Source organism: Takifugu flavidus, unplaced genomic scaffold, assembly GCF_003711565.1.
Source record: "Takifugu flavidus isolate HTHZ2018 unplaced genomic scaffold, ASM371156v2 ctg178, whole genome shotgun sequence".
In the NCBI taxonomy this organism is placed as follows: domain Eukaryota; kingdom Metazoa; phylum Chordata; class Actinopteri; order Tetraodontiformes; family Tetraodontidae; genus Takifugu; species Takifugu flavidus.
In genome coordinates this window covers 1-14,917 of record NW_026621878.1, presented here as the reverse complement: position 1 = coordinate 14,917, position 14,917 = coordinate 1, and the positions used below count along the sequence as shown (strand labels likewise).

The 14,917-nt window shown below is 46.8% G+C and overlaps 4 protein-coding genes and 1 long non-coding RNA gene across 5 annotated transcripts; 3 read left to right on the top strand and 2 right to left on the bottom strand.

Moving 5' to 3' along the window:
• Positions 1–487: 487 nt before the first annotated feature.
• Positions 488–1,936, top strand: LOC130519739 (trypsin-2). Its single transcript, XM_057023274.1, has 6 exons — positions 488–643; positions 798–948; positions 1,035–1,285; positions 1,387–1,523; positions 1,612–1,713; positions 1,788–1,936. Exons 1-6 carry the CDS (start codon positions 604–606, stop codon positions 1,833–1,835), a joined length of 729 nt encoding a protein of 242 aa, XP_056879254.1. The 5' UTR covers positions 488–603; the 3' UTR covers positions 1,836–1,936.
• Positions 1,937–2,619: 683 nt separating this feature from the next.
• On the bottom strand, positions 2,620–4,657 carry LOC130519741 (uncharacterized). The gene is made up of 3 exons (XR_008948447.1): positions 4,335–4,657; positions 3,943–4,128; positions 2,620–3,296 (listed from the first exon to the last, which is right to left on the bottom strand). It is a non-coding gene; the product is annotated as an uncharacterized LOC130519741 (long non-coding RNA).
• A 330-nt stretch (positions 4,658–4,987) lies between these two features.
• On the top strand, positions 4,988–6,434 carry LOC130519738 (trypsin-2). The gene is made up of 6 exons (XM_057023272.1): positions 4,988–5,141; positions 5,296–5,446; positions 5,533–5,783; positions 5,885–6,021; positions 6,110–6,211; positions 6,286–6,434. The coding sequence occupies exons 1-6, from the start codon at positions 5,102–5,104 to the stop codon at positions 6,331–6,333; spliced, it is 729 nt and encodes a 242-aa protein (XP_056879252.1). The 5' UTR covers positions 4,988–5,101; the 3' UTR covers positions 6,334–6,434.
• Positions 6,435–9,116: 2,682 nt separating this feature from the next.
• Positions 9,117–10,548, bottom strand: LOC130519737 (trypsin-2-like). The gene is made up of 5 exons (XM_057023271.1): positions 10,391–10,548; positions 10,135–10,288; positions 9,791–10,050; positions 9,510–9,646; positions 9,117–9,422 (listed from the first exon to the last, which is right to left on the bottom strand). The coding sequence occupies exons 1-5, from the start codon at positions 10,428–10,430 to the stop codon at positions 9,270–9,272; spliced, it is 744 nt and encodes a 247-aa protein (XP_056879251.1). The 5' UTR covers positions 10,431–10,548; the 3' UTR covers positions 9,117–9,269.
• A 381-nt stretch (positions 10,549–10,929) lies between these two features.
• LOC130519736 (trypsin-like) lies at positions 10,930–12,744 on the top strand. The gene is made up of 6 exons (XM_057023270.1): positions 10,930–11,087; positions 11,215–11,371; positions 11,468–11,566; positions 11,691–11,854; positions 12,202–12,338; positions 12,407–12,744. Exons 1-6 carry the CDS (start codon positions 11,048–11,050, stop codon positions 12,557–12,559), a joined length of 750 nt encoding a protein of 249 aa, XP_056879250.1. The 5' UTR covers positions 10,930–11,047; the 3' UTR covers positions 12,560–12,744.
• Positions 12,745–14,917: the final 2,173 nt, after the last annotated feature.

Sequence of the window (14,917 nt, the reverse complement as noted above, 5' to 3'; positions counted from 1 at the left end):
TCGGCCTGTAAATGAACCTCTGCTGTGGGTCCGTCTCTGAAGGCTCATGAGACCGACCTGAGTTCTAAAGAACTCTGGTCCCACAAAAGAACTTTTGCTCAATTTTCAAATGTGTCATTAGTCATCAAATATAATTAGTGTTTACAGGATTTTCCATCCCTCCAAGCTCAGGGTGCCTTTAAAGAGAAGACGTCAGCTGATGTTTGGAATGGAGTTTGGTTTTTATTTTACTAATACATGCTTTTTTATTTTAAGTATACTTTCATTATATTTAATGCTTAATTTTAATTATGCACCGAAAACACAGGAATAAAAAAATCCTGTGTAAATGTTGCAGTAAGACAGGACAGAATTAGATATTGCTTGCAAATTCCACAATATATAATTGCTCTTCCAAATGAACCTTTATTTATTTATTATAAATTATTTATTTTAAATCTACATTCTCAGAATAACTGGAAATAACGCACCTGCTGCCATGTTCCCAGCACGGTGACTGGTTCCTGGCGGGCCAATGGGGACAGCGGTAGCCTTGGGCGGCGCTCCTGCCTGCAGATATAAAGCAGCTCCTGAGGTCTACATGGACAGGATCCCACAGCAACCATGAGGTCTCTGGTCTTTCTTCTGCTCATCGGAGCTGCTTGTGAGTCTGAACTCCATCTCTTTCCTTCCTCTGAACTTTATTGGGAACAGATTAACTGCATCTGGGAACACTGACGTGAAATATTCTCCATAGTTGAGCAAATACTGGAGTCTTACCTTCTGTCTGCTCATTTGTGCCCAACGCTTTGTTTCAGTTGCCACGGAGGACGACAAGATCGTCGGAGGGTATGAGTGCACGCCCTACTCCCAGCCTCACCAGGTGTCTCTGAACTCTGGGTACCACTTCTGCGGAGGCTCCCTGGTCAATGAGAACTGGGTGGTGTCTGCAGCTCACTGCTACAAGTCGTATGTGACTCCTTGAGATTCTTGAAAGTTTTCCACGATGCCGAGATGTTCAGGAAACTGAGCTGCTGCTTCCTTTGTCCGTACAGACGTGTTGAAGTGCGTCTTGGCGAGCACAACATCAGGGTCAACGAGGGCTCGGAGCAGTTCATCTCCTCCTCTCGTGTCATCCGCCACCCAAACTACAGCTCCTACAACATTGACAACGACATCATGCTGATCAAGCTGAGCAAGCCTGCCACCCTCAACCAGTACGTGCAGCCCGTGGCTCTGCCCTCCAGCTGTGCCGCCGCCGGCACCATGTGCAAAGTCTCTGGCTGGGGCAACACCATGAGCTCCAGTGAGTTCAAACCTCTTGCATTCATCTCTGCCCCAGCTCTTCATACAGAAACGGTGTGAATGTTCCTTCTAAAATCTGTGGCTCTCCCTGTTGATCACCAGCTGCTGACAGGAACAAGCTGCAGTGCCTGAACATCCCCATCCTGTCCGACAGGGACTGTGAGAACTCCTACCCAGGCATGATCACTGATGCCATGTTCTGCGCTGGTTACCTGGAGGGAGGCAAGGACTCTTGCCAGGTATGCAGCCGAAGACCCAAGGGGGAGTGAGAACTGTGTGTAATGCTTGCTGAGTTTATTTGGTCTCACACTTTCCACTCTCTGTCAGGGTGACTCTGGCGGCCCCGTCGTGTGCAACAATGAGCTGCAGGGGATTGTGTCCTGGGGCTATGGATGTGCTGAGAGGGACCACCCTGGTGTCTATGCCAAGGTCATCATTGTAGCACGCTGAACTAAAGCTGTGTCCACGTGGACGGTCCTAACACCTTTCCTTTGCACCTTCAGGTCTGCCTCTTCAATGACTGGCTGGAGTCCACCATGGCCAGCTACTAGGTGATCCTTCACATCCAGTGAAGCAGCTCAATACCAGATGTTGCTCTTCATGTTCCATCCTGTGCACTGGACCATATGAAAAATAAAGAAATTCATCATAATCTCTGTTGTGAAACTGTGTCAGAGAACAGACTCTAAGGTCTAGTTTAGGTTTTCATGACTTTTTAGTTTAAAGCAGAACTTAAATGACCAAATTGAAAGGTTGGAACCCAACCCCAACACTTTCAGGTCAGAGTTCAACATTCAGTTCAGGTTTAGTCCAATTTTATCAGACCAATTTAAAAAAAACCTAAATGTTGTCATTTGAGGACCTGTTGCATGAGAGAGTGATGTCAGACGTCTGTCTGGAACCACGTGGCCCAACAGAACGGAGGGCGGCGAGTTTTCCAGGAGGCCAGCTGGTCCCAACCACCGCGAGCAGCACGAGATGCTAAAATATAGAGAAGATGAGCGACAACTGCAGCTTCCCATTCACGGCGCCAGTGTTTAGGCCAGTGCGCCACGCCATCAATCATTTCTTCCCTGCGTTCACAACAACTGACAGGCTGATTTTTAGAGTTGGAATCTCCTTCTAAGTGACTCGTTAACCAGCCGAGTGTTGGTGCTGTTAACGCCTTGGCTTTGGTTTGTGAGGCCACTACACTGAGAAGTGGGTAGAAGCGACGAGAGGTGAGAGAACGTGACCCAACACAGAAACAGAACCATGCATGTTGATGTCCAGGCTGGTAAAATGTAACAGTTAGTCATCCAGATGTTACACATTACACTGAAAATAAACCAGCTTCGGGTTGTTTGCATCAAAAACATCTAGTTCCTCTTTACTGCAAACATGATATTTAAATGATCAAGAAAATATAACTATTTTTATTTGCTATTCTTGTTTACAGCTCAACTAGATGAAATACAAGAAAATTTGAAAACACTTGAAAAATCTGAATTAATTGTAAGATTTTTGTATGAGTTCTTTTCTATCAATACCCTAATTTATGTGCTTTCAGTGGTCAGGAAGGTCCTCACTGGGTAGGCTAACCATTAGCATCATGCTTCTTATTCTGATTGTTGCTGTTTTTTACAGAACTGTTCACGACAGTGTTGTTCATCCTCATCAAAATTCATAACAATGCATTCATTTGTATGAGCCATTATGAAATAATGTTAAAAAGTATTTTCCATATGACTCATAAAACAATGAAAATGTAATTCAAGAACAAAATACAAATTAGAGAACAGAATAATGCAAAAAAGCAAAAATCGTGGATGCTTCAGTACTTAAACCTGGAGGAAACGTAAGAAAAAGCCAGAGATCGTTTTTTAGAGGATCTTCCATGTTCATGGACACATTTTAGGTCGGTGGTTCCAGAGCCGAGGTGGCAGCAAATGCTCGACCACCCGGTCTCGTGAGGTGGGAAGGTGGAACCGTAGGAAGCCGAAACCGGACCATCTCAGGTGGAGAGTAGGCACCTGTGGGGACAGGAGGTCAGACAAGTGACTGGGGACAAGCCATGAAGTGCTCTGAGGGTTAGCAATAGCATTTTAAAATCAAGGCTAAAAGCCAAGTTTGTCAAATGGAGAGAGACAAGACCAGTGAGCACATAGTCCCAGGGTCAGCAGGCTCATAGCAGCGTTTGGGATGTCTTTAGAGGTTAGGGTGTTACGGTTTGTGGGTTTCAACAGAACCCCAGAGCAGGCCAGGACACGGTGGTAAGAGGGTCAAAGGGTTTTATTTACAGGAAAGGGGGACAAGGGACAACACAAGGAAGACAAAGGCAGTCCTCCAGGACTGCAGAGAGAACTCGGGAACAGAGGCAAACCCACCACACACTGGCAAGGGAAAACCAACCAAACCAACACACAACAAGGGAAAACCAACCAAACCAACACACAACAAGGGAAACCAACCAAACCAACACACAACAAGGGAAAACCAACCAAACCAACACACAACAAGGGAAACCAACCAAACCAACACACAAGGGAAAACCAACTAAACCAACACACAAGGGAAAACCAACCAAACCAACACACAAGGGAAAACAACCAAACCAACACACAACAAGGGAAAACCAACCAAACCAACACTCTGGCACTGATGGGCAGACGCACCCACCTTAAGTAGGCGGCAGGATGTAAATTGCCTACAGGTGCGCCTGCCTGCAGTGCCAGCTGTCGCCAATTGAGCTCCACAGCGCCCCCTGCAGGACAAAGCAGGCACAACCCTGGACCCCAACACAGGACCCAGTAGAGGGTGTTACAGTGGTGAAGGTGGGCACCACCACACGTGTGGATCACCTTTCTGAGAGATAGAAAAGATCACGAGATTACCACAGCCACTGGATCTGCTGAGAAAAGCGAACACAGCTGGTTTTCATCATTTCTGCTCTAAATGAGAGCATCTCGGTTCCTGCTTGAACCTCATATCAGCTATGAGCCTGAACCACCTTCATCACACTCCATGGTTCATCGTTCAACACCAAATCTTCTCTCCTCTCTCACACTTACCTGGAATCGCTTCTAGGACCAGTCCTACGATGATGGTGGAGATGATGATGGTGATGATGATGATGGTGATGATGGTGATGATGATGATGGTGATGATGGTGATGATGGTGATGATGGTGATGATGATGACAGTCTAGCAAAACCAAGACAGAACATTCGACCCAGAGCGCTGGCTTTGCTGTAAACCCTGTTCAAATGCAGTCCTTTTTAAACGGACCTTTATGAGGAACATGCCTCCACTATAAAAGTCTGCCCTGAGAAACACAGCAGGTGGTCTCGCACACACAACCCTCGCTCAATATTTTTAAATTTGTCATTGATGTCATTAGAAATTGATTTAACACTTTGTGGTTTTCCATGTTTCCAAGCTCAGGTTGTGTTTTTTGGATTATATAATCAATTTGATCTATTTAGTTTAATAAAATTCTATAATTACATTAACATAGACACACACACAAACACACACACACTCTGTTTGTTGTGTACTTTACAATTAGAGTATGTGGGATTTAATTATATATTGAGAAAACTATTAATGCACAAAACAGTATTTTGGTATTGAATTTGCAATATTCTGTAAAACTTTAGGGAATGTATTTTTTTATTTTTATCTCTGTCTGTGGAAATAAAGCACCTGCTGCCATGTTCCCAGCACGGTGACTGGTTCCTGGCGGGCCAATGGGGACAGCGGTAGCCTTGGGCGGCGCTCCTGCCTGCAGATATAAAGCAGCTCCTGAGGTCTACATGGACAGGATCCCACAGCAACCATGAGGTCTCTGGTCTTTCTTCTGCTCATCGGAGCTGCTTGTGAGTCTGAACTCCATCTCTTTCCTTCCTCTGAACTTTATTGGGAACAGATTAACTGCATCTGGGAACACTGACGTGAAATATTCTCCATAGTTGAGCAAATACTGGAGTCTTACCTTCTGTCTGCTCATTTGTGCCCAACGCTTTGTTTCAGTTGCCACGGAGGACGACAAGATCGTCGGAGGGTATGAGTGCACGCCCTACTCCCAGCCTCACCAGGTGTCTCTGAACTCTGGGTACCACTTCTGCGGAGGCTCCCTGGTCAATGAGAACTGGGTGGTGTCTGCAGCTCACTGCTACAAGTCGTATGTGACTCCTTGAGATTCTTGAAAGTTTTCCACGATGCCGAGATGTTCAGGAAACTGAGCTGCTGCTTCCTTTGTCCGTACAGACGTGTTGAAGTGCGTCTTGGCGAGCACAACATCAGGGTCAACGAGGGCTCGGAGCAGTTCATCTCCTCCTCTCGTGTCATCCGCCACCCAAACTACAGCTCCTACAACATTGACAACGACATCATGCTGATCAAGCTGAGCAAGCCTGCCACCCTCAACCAGTACGTGCAGCCCGTGGCTCTGCCCTCCAGCTGTGCCGCCGCCGGCACCATGTGCAAAGTCTCTGGCTGGGGCAACACCATGAGCTCCAGTGAGTTCAAACCTCTTGCATTCATCTCTGCCCCAGCTCTTCATACAGAAACGGTGTGAATGTTCCTTCTAAAATCTGTGGCTCTCCCTGTTGATCACCAGCTGCTGACAGGAACAAGCTGCAGTGCCTGAACATCCCCATCCTGTCCGACAGGGACTGTGAGAACTCCTACCCAGGCATGATCACTGATGCCATGTTCTGCGCTGGTTACCTGGAGGGAGGCAAGGACTCTTGCCAGGTATGCAGCCGAAGACCCAAGGGGGAGTGAGAACTGTGTGTAATGCTTGCTGAGTTTATTTGGTCTCACACTTTCCACTCTCTGTCAGGGTGACTCTGGCGGCCCCGTCGTGTGCAACAATGAGCTGCAGGGGATTGTGTCCTGGGGCTATGGATGTGCTGAGAGGGACCACCCTGGTGTCTATGCCAAGGTCATCATTGTAGCACGCTGAACTAAAGCTGTGTCCACGTGGACGGTCCTAACACCTTTCCTTTGCACCTTCAGGTCTGCCTCTTCAATGACTGGCTGGAGTCCACCATGGCCAGCTACTAGGTGATCCTTCACATCCAGTGAAGCAGCTCAATACCAGATGTTGCTCTTCATGTTCCATCTTGTGCACTGGACCATATGAAAAATAAAGAAATTCATCATAATCTCTGTTGTGAAACTGTGTCAGAGAACAGACTCTAAGGTCTAGTTTAGGTTTTCAGACCATTTCCAAGATTATAGTCTCTAAGACATCAAACACAACATGAACATGAAGAAAAATGAGTGCTGAAGTGATGAATTATTACCCATTTATTTTGAATTATTTACCCTTAAATAAGGGGTTAAGACAACGGCTTTATCAGTTGGTTTTAATACGGTCAGCATTCTGATATTCTGACAACAGTCCATGAATATAATAAAACCTCTTTGGTCTCTGTTCATGTCCCATGTGTCCCTCATCATCGATGTTTCTCTCCGTTTCATCTCAGCAGGTTAATATGGTTTAATTCTGCTTTGTCCAATTGAAACATTAAACCCATTTGGGAGAAGTTGTTTTTCTTTTCAAAAATGTTTTTTGAGCAGATTTGACTAAACTAACCAACCGCCTATTGTCCATCCTGTATCAATACACAGTGTCCAGGAGCTGACTGATGCCCTAATCCAGGTCCAGGAGGAGGTTTCCACAAAGCTGAAACATTCTGGGCAGCGCTTACAGACGTGGCTACACAATCCTGGTTAGGGTTGGGTTAGGGTTGGGGTTAGGGTTAGGGTTAGGTTGGGTTAGGGTTGGGTTAGGGTTAGGGTTGGGTTAGGGTTAGGGTTAGGTTGGGTTAGGGTTAGGGTTAGGTTAGGGTTAGGGTTGGGGTTAGGGTTAGGGTTGGGGTTAGGGGTTAATGTTAGGGTCAGGGTTAGGGTTAAACTAGGGTTAGTGTTAGGGTTAGGTTAAGGGTTAGGGTTAGGGTAGGGTTATGGTTGGGTTAGGGTTAGGGTTAGGGTTGGGGTTAGGGTTAGGGTTAGGTTAGGGTTAGGGTTAGGGTTGGTTTAAGGGTTAGGGTTAGGTTAGGTTAGGGTTGGGTTAGGGTTAGGTTAGGGTTGGGTTAAAGGGTTAGGGTTGGGTTAGTGTTAGGGTTAGGTTAGGTTAAGGGTTAGTGTTAGGTTAGGGTTAGGGTTAAACTAGGGCTAGGGTTCGTGTTAGGGTTAGTGTTACGGTTAGGTTAAGGGTTAGGGTTAGGTTAAGGGTTAGGGTTAGGTTAAGGGTTAGGTTAGGGTTAGGGTTGGGTTAGGTTAAGGGTTAGTGTTAGGGTTAAACTAGGGCTAGGTTAAGTTAAGGGTTAGGGGTTAATGTTAGGGTCAGGGTTAGGGTTAAACTAGGGTTAGGGTTCGTGTTAGGGTTAGTGTTACGGTTAGGTTAAGGGTTAGGGTTAGGTTAAGGGTTAGGGTTAGGCTAAGGGTTAGGGTTGGTTTAAGGGTTAGGGTTAGGTTAAGGGTTAGCATTAGGTTAAGGGTTAGGGTTAGGGTTAGGTTAAGGGTTAGTTGCATTTCATTTTTCAGCTCATTCCAGACTGAATTTTTTCAAGATTCTGTTTTCTTTATTATCTACTTGTTAGTTAGTTGGTCAGCGTCAAATGTATATAGGCTAGTATACACGTGCTGACAGTGGCGCTTTAATAAAGACGCTACGCTGAAAAGTTTTAGCATTAAGCAGCTTCATTACTGGATGAGTTTGGAGTGAAAACAGATTATAACGTGCACGCCAACCCTTCAAGGCACAACCGTAGCAAACTGATGTATAAATACAGCTGCAGATAAGTGAGGACAACGACGAGAAGACTCCTTGATTGAATGATAAGACTGTATCTCTCTAAACCATAGGTGTCAAACTCTAGCCCGTGGGCCAAATTTGGCCCGCAATGTAATAATATTTGGCCCGCGCAGCCATACCAACTGACTATTAGAGCAGGCCCGCTGGTATAATCGCTTAAAGCGCATGTGCTAATACTACAAGTACCAGAATGCTCTGCTGGTGTTTTGGTGTGAAAATCAACACTCCACATCATTTGGTGGTGGTAATGTGCCAATTTGTGGCTTGCCAACCACCAAGAGAGAGGAAGTAGTCACAGCGTCCTTATATGCTAATGCTAATTCTGGCACCGCACTACCCCTGTAAAAAATGATTAAAGGAAAGGCAGAAAATAGGACCTTTCTGAACAGGTAGGAGGCAGAATATCTGTTTGAATGTGTAAAAGACGGACCTGTCTGTCTTGTATGTGGAGCCAATGTGCATCACAAGGAGAACAACAACAGATGACACTATAAAACACAACACCAAGACAAGCACAAGCACCTGGAAATGACTCAAAGGTGCCAAACGTAGATGAAAAGGCCTTACATTAACTTACAATGGAAAACGATTCCTGTTGAAATTTAAAAGAGAAGAAATGAATGCCAGTGATGTGTTTTTTTAATTTGAATTTCGATTTTGCATGTGTGCAGTAATAAATCATATATTTTATTGTGTTAAGCTTTGCTTGTTCCATGTTCAGTTGTTGAGCAAAACTAGTTTGGGTCCATATCAAAAGGTTCCCTGTTGTAGCTGGAGGAAGATTCTTTTTCAATAAATCTCAGTGTTGGCCTGTGACTTTGTTCCAGTTTTGAATTTTGGCCCACTGGGGATTTGAGTTTGACACCTCTGCTCTAAACAAATAAGGTGGGAATTCAATTCTCAATTTAAATGGGTTATTGGCACATCTGTGCTCTTCAGAAATGTTCTCCGGGAAGATCAAACACCTAAGAAGTCAAATCTGTGGCTTCTGTTACTGCCAATCTAAATAAAAACACGGATCTGGTGTGATGCACAAAATTCAGTTTTTATTGGTTGCACTAGGACTAAAACACATCTCCTCCCTTTTGACGGACGCTCCCACATCACATCTTCTTTTCTCTTTGTCACATTCACTTGAAACCCCTTCTGCTGCTCCCCCGCCTTCATGCAGTCCGGTCTAGCTATATCTTGACAGAACATCTTGGATCCAAGGCAGAAGAGAGCACACCTTGGTGTAAACTCCAGGGTAGTTAGGCTGGGCACAGCCCTGGCCCCAGGAGACGATACCGTGCAACTCATTGTTACACACAAGGGGACCGCCAGAGTCACCCTGAACAAGGGAGGAGAAAAGAGTTCAAAGCTGTTCTACAGGTTCTGTGCTTTCTTTGATGTGTGAAGACCGATTTTGTTTTGATACCTGACAAGCGTCTTTACCTCCCTCTAGGTATCCGGCACACACCATGCGCTCGGTGATCTTGCCAGGGTAGGAGTTGTCACACTCCTTGTCAGAGAGAATGGGGACTTCCACACATTGGAGGTTAAATGGGTTGAACACTGTAAAGCGTGACATCATGCTCTGTGAACATCAAAGCCTAGGCCATAAAAGCATATCTCATCCCAACGTCTGATTAAGGTTTTGAGTTGGAGCTATGACTCGGTGAGGATGAGTCAGATTTGGAAATCTCTGGAACTTCTCACCCTCATCAGAGTAAATGTTCCCCCATCCTGACACGGTGCACTTGTCTCCAGCTTCTGGGCAGGCTTTGGGCAGGGCGACAGGCTTGACATATTGGTTCTGCGTGACGGGGTGTGCCAGCTTCAGCAGCATGATGTCATAGTCCAAGGTCGTGTAGTCGTAACTCTGGTGCCAGTAAATGGCGTCCACCGACATGTACTGCTCGGTGCCCTCGTGCATCCAGATGTGGTGGTCGCCTAAGATGGCAATCTGTGTATAAGGGCTACAGCACAGACAAGGAGCACAATGACCATGGTATCAGGAATTCAGGCAGGATGCAGAGAAGAACACAAGAAAGGATCCAAACTTTTGCCAGCAGTGAGCAGCAGAGATGATCCACTGGTCATTGATGAGAGAACCGCCACAGTAGTGGTAGCCAATGTTGATGGACACCTGCCAGGGTTGGGAGTGGGCTGCACACTCGTAGCCACCCACGATCCTGTCATCCGTAGGGGCTGCAGCTGTGATTGGACAAAAATGACGTGTTCATCACATTATTTGGATTGGGTTCTATCTCACACATATCTGAGCGTCAATAAAGTCGTGCAGCCGTTGGACGCTACCTGCGGCTCCCAGGACTGTGAGTAACACCAGGCCAATCATCTTGACTTCAACCTTCCTCCGACCAGACTGGACAAGAAACACCTGTCACTCGCTGCGTTTATATCGTGATTCCTCTTTCCGTGCGCCCGCCCCCTGTCCATAGCGCCACAAACATCTACCAATCCACCCGTCCTGGCCCAACCCTTGACCTCAAACATATTCTTATCTAGTGTTTGTTCCTGGCCTTGTGAACTGTTTGGTGTTCTGGTCTTTTTCACAGGACAAATGAAAGTTTTGTAATTTATCATGAAATCATTATTTGGATTCTGTTTGAGCCCACAGGTGATTTCTTTCTCACGTCTTTGGCTCACGGTTTGCCCGTTGCAGGCGGCCAACACAGTGAGCATCAACAGGTGTTAAACCTGTGGAGACCTTGATTCCCGTTAGTCAGTGAGGTGCACAGGTGACATAAACACAGCGAGAGCGCCGCAGCGGACAGAAGTGGGTAAACATAGCAAGATAACCGAGTTGGGTTAACAGCTGTCACCAACAGGTAACAACAGGGGGCAACGAAAACAGGTTAATGGGAAGGGAGGGTGAAGTGCACAGTCGGGGTGGTGGAGTATAAATATGAGCTGCGGCGCTACCAGATGTCCTCTGATCGGTAACCTGACACCATGAGACTGCTGGCTCTGCTGCTGATGGTTGGAGCTGCTGGTAAAGACTCATAAGACAGACAAACGTGCTCACAAATGTCACGATTGTAAACGCAAATCTTACTCAACCTCTGAGCGCATGTGTGTGTGCGTGCGCGTGCGTGTGTGTGTGTGCGTGTGTGTTACAGCGGCAGTTCCACGTGAAGATGGCAGAATCATTGGCGGACAGGAGTGCGAGCCTCACTCTCGGCCATACATGGCTTCCCTCAACTATGGCTACCACTTCTGTGGGGGGGTGCTCATCAACAAACAGTGGGTGCTGTCTGTAGCTCACTGTTGGTACAAGTAAGTACAAGGTTGAACATGTTGTCATGCCTCATTTAACCCTGCGCCCTCTGTCGTGGGAAATGTCGTGTCTAATTCGTCGACCTCTTCTGTTAGCCCCTACGCCATGCAGGTCATGCTGGGAGAACACGACGTGCGTGTGTTTGAGGGCACCGAGCAGCTCATGAAAACTGACACCATCATCTGGCATCCCGAGTGAGCAGAAATATTCCAATTCCTGTGTTTGCATTATTTTACAAATAACAGATTTATTGACTCGGTAGTGCAAAAGTAGCGAATGTGTGATTAAAAGCTTTTACTGATATTTCTCACTTTATAGCTACGACTACCAGACTCTGGACCATGACATCATGCTGATAAAGCTTTTCCACCCAGTGGAGGTGACAGAGTCAGTGGCACCCATCTCTCTGCCCACAGGGTGTCCCTACGGGGGCATGCCCTGCTCTGTGTCTGGCTGGGGTAACACCGCCAGTAGTGGCGACGGTGCGTTGCTAACAACAACTCATTCTCATTACACACAGGCAACTTTCTGGGTCGCACTTTTAGCTAAAACCTGGAAAAGTGGCTAAAGCTGGAATTGTAGCAGGCAGTGAAATCATCGAATTTCAGAAAAAAGAAGTAATTTCTCCACACCCAGATCAATACGCTATCGTTCAGAACAGTCATAGTCCGAAGTCACTAAAAACAAGACAATAACCCTGTGAAGGTTTCAGGATTTGCCTGCTCTTCCTTGTATACTCTGAACCGTTACTAGTCAACACTGACTGACCTGCGCTACCACGCTACCATGAAAACGGACCCTGTAAAGAATGTGGCCGCCTCTCTTGCAGCCATCATGCCCAACCGTCTGCAGTGCTTGGACGTCCCGGCAGTGAGTGACGAGGACTGTGAAAAGGCCTATCCAGGCATGATCACACGCAGGATGGTGTGTGCTGGATACATGGATGGAGGCAGAGGCGTTTGTAACGTGAGTTCCACAGCAAATGAAAGAGTGACTCGGTAGCAGCAGCTCACACCCATCCCATCTGTTGGCAGGGAGACTCCGGCAGCCCCCTGGTGTGTTTTGGAGAAGTCCAAGGACTGGTGTCGTGGGGGCAGGGATGTGCCCTTCCCGAGTATCCTGCAGTCTACGTTAAAGTCTGTGAATTCCTCTACTGGATTGAAGACGTCCTACAGACCTACTCCTAAAGAAATCACCCAGTCTTCCATCCTCTCTCTGTGGTTTGGTTTTTCTCTGGCAACCTTTTCAAGTTTCCACCTCATAAAAACACAGAATGGCAAATCAAAACAGGCCATTTGATCTCTCTTCATTTTGCTGTCCTTCATCTTAATAACAGGTGATGATAAAGCAACAGATACTTTCAAGCTAAAAATGTGTCATTGGTCTTCATTTATTAAGGTTGAGTCCAACATGTCCCGATACATTTTTTTAAATTTACAGAAGCTATTGGCCACTCTCTTCTTCATGTGATTATTCACATTTGAGCGTTATAAGAGGGTTATATACATTTTAATAATCTCACAAAAAAGCGCTCTAAAGTTGTGGGGATGATAATTGCCATAGAAACTGCGTAGGAGTCAATTTCAGGGCAGCAGATATGCTAACAGCAGAGCGGTTCTCATATTTACAGAAGAAATGTTCCCATTTTTATTTAACGGTTCATCCGGGATGCGTTGGGGTTTATCCCTCCGAGGCCAGGCTTGTCTTTAACAAGCGCTTCTCCTCCCTCTTTGGTACCGAAGGTCTGATCATCGCAACGCCACCTATAAACCAACACAAAATACACCTGCTCAGTAAAATATTGTTCCATTTTAAAGTGACGTAGGCTGTCCCGGGTTCCTGGTGAACGTTTCTATGGATGCTTCCATCCAACCTGAGCAGAGACGGTCAAAGCTGCAAAGCAAGGATCCTGCTGAGAACGCAGATCACCACGAGAGTGATTACCGGACAAAAACCGTGAGAAACCTAATAAAATGCCACGTCTAAAGGTCAACAAAGGTTGGAACACCGAGGTTGGAACGGTCGGATGTGTGTTGCGTAGTTCTGCTGCCAACCCCCCTCTGGGTTAGGGTTAACCCATCTAGAGCAGCAGTAGAATCTTAACCCCCCCCACCCCCCCACCCGCCAGTACCAGCCAGACATTGTTACTTGGAGAACGTTGTGAAAGGTTCCTTGGACAGAACCTCCTCAGGTTTGGAAATGCTCATGTGTTGCTGAACATACGAAACTTACCAGAATCGTCCTGCTGAGAGTTAGAAGCGTCTTCTGTGATGAGTTCAGGACTGATTAAAGGGCACAAACACCAGGCAAGGTCAGGGTCAGGGTCAGGGTCAGGGTCAGGGTCAGGTCAGGGTCAGAGTCAGGGTCAGGGTCAGGGTCAGTCAGGTCAGGGTCAGAGTCAGAGTCAGGGTCAGGGTCAGGGTCAGGGTCAGGGTCAGGGTCAGGGTCAGAGTCAGAGTCAGAGTCAGAGTCAGGGTCAGGTCAGAGTCAGAGTCAGGGTCAGGGTCAGGTCAGGGTCAGGGTCAGGGTCAGGGTCAGAGTCAGAGTCAGAGTCAGAGTCAGGGTCAGGGTCGGTCAGGTCAGGGTCAGGGTCAGGTCAGAGTCAGAGTCAGAGTCAGAGTCAGGGTCAGGGTCAGGGTCAGGGTCAGGGTTAGCATGGAGTCTCAGGGGAGACGCTATGATCACCTGTCAGAGAGAAAACATCTCCAGTCACCAGGTCTCTCTTGGTTCCTGCTCCCTGACCCTGGTCCTTCACACCTAAAGACACACATATATAATCATTTTCTTTTCCTTTTTAAAACTGTTGCTAACCAATAAAAGGAAATGAGCTTATCCAGATTGCTGGATTGGCTTTTGTGTTAATTACGACGATCATGACAGGAAATTGGCATTTACAGGTAATTTATACACCTTGTTCACATTTTTTGTGCTTCACCTGTTCTGGTTTTGGTGGCGTCTGCGTCTCCTCTGCCTTTGATGAGAACCGTGACCCTGCTGAAGACAGGAAGCATCACGGCAGCGTCATACGACGCCGCCGCTCGCAGCAAAATCTGAGCGCAACATTCAAAATAAGCAGAACTCACTGGGAAGCAGTCGGCCGGCTTGAGTTCCGCCGTTGGGGCCTGACTGGGGGGGGGTGGAGACAGAAGCCCGGTGCCCAGAGGTGGACCCCCAGGTGGAGCCTGGCAGGTCACACCTGATGACTGCTAACGATTAAAAGGGTGGAAAAAGCACTCAAGCGGGTCTCCACGCTAGCAGATGTAAATATAATAATAATATCGGTCATAAATCTGGACGTCGGGGGGATAAAGACGAAGAGGTTTTAACGCCCCCATCAAAATGTTATTTTATGCTTCTTAAAGTACCAGAAACTACCCGATATTTCTGATTGGACCACGGTTGTAATATGAAATATGAAAAAATGCTCATGCGCCCGTTGCCTTACTGTCCTCAAGGCCAACATTTCTTTGACGATAGCTTCTATGTCCTCATGGTCGTCCTCGTCCGTGTCCTCCTGGTCGTCCTCGTCCGTGTCCTCCTGGTCC

Bases quoted from the DNA above. Each gene is read 5' to 3' on its own strand.
- LOC130519736 (XM_057023270.1), top strand. From the start codon at position 11,048: ATGAGACTGCTGGCTCTGCTGCTGATGGTTGGAGCTGCTG. The intron at 11,372-11,467 runs GTAAGTACAAGG...CTCTTCTGTTAG, and splicing joins GTAGCTCACTGTTGGTACAA to CCCCTACGCCATGCAGGTCA. The intron at 11,567-11,690 runs GTGAGCAGAAAT...CTCACTTTATAG, and splicing joins ACCATCATCTGGCATCCCGA to CTACGACTACCAGACTCTGG.
- LOC130519737 (XM_057023271.1), bottom strand. From the start codon at position 10,430: ATGATTGGCCTGGTGTTACTCACAGTCCTGGGAGCCGCAG. The intron at 10,051-10,134 runs GTTTGGATCCTT...TCTGTGCTGTAG, and splicing joins GCTGCTCACTGCTGGCAAAA to CCCTTATACACAGATTGCCA. The intron at 9,647-9,790 runs GTGAGAAGTTCC...CACGCTTTACAG, and splicing joins GAACATTTACTCTGATGAGG to TGTTCAACCCATTTAACCTC.
- LOC130519738 (XM_057023272.1), top strand. From the start codon at position 5,102: ATGAGGTCTCTGGTCTTTCTTCTGCTCATCGGAGCTGCTT. The intron at 5,142-5,295 runs GTGAGTCTGAAC...GCTTTGTTTCAG, and splicing joins TCTGCTCATCGGAGCTGCTT to TTGCCACGGAGGACGACAAG. The intron at 5,447-5,532 runs GTATGTGACTCC...TTGTCCGTACAG, and splicing joins GCAGCTCACTGCTACAAGTC to ACGTGTTGAAGTGCGTCTTG.
- LOC130519739 (XM_057023274.1), top strand. From the start codon at position 604: ATGAGGTCTCTGGTCTTTCTTCTGCTCATCGGAGCTGCTT. The intron at 1,286-1,386 runs GTGAGTTCAAAC...GTTGATCACCAG, and splicing joins GGGCAACACCATGAGCTCCA to CTGCTGACAGGAACAAGCTG. The intron at 1,714-1,787 runs GTCATCATTGTA...TTGCACCTTCAG, and splicing joins ACCCTGGTGTCTATGCCAAG to GTCTGCCTCTTCAATGACTG.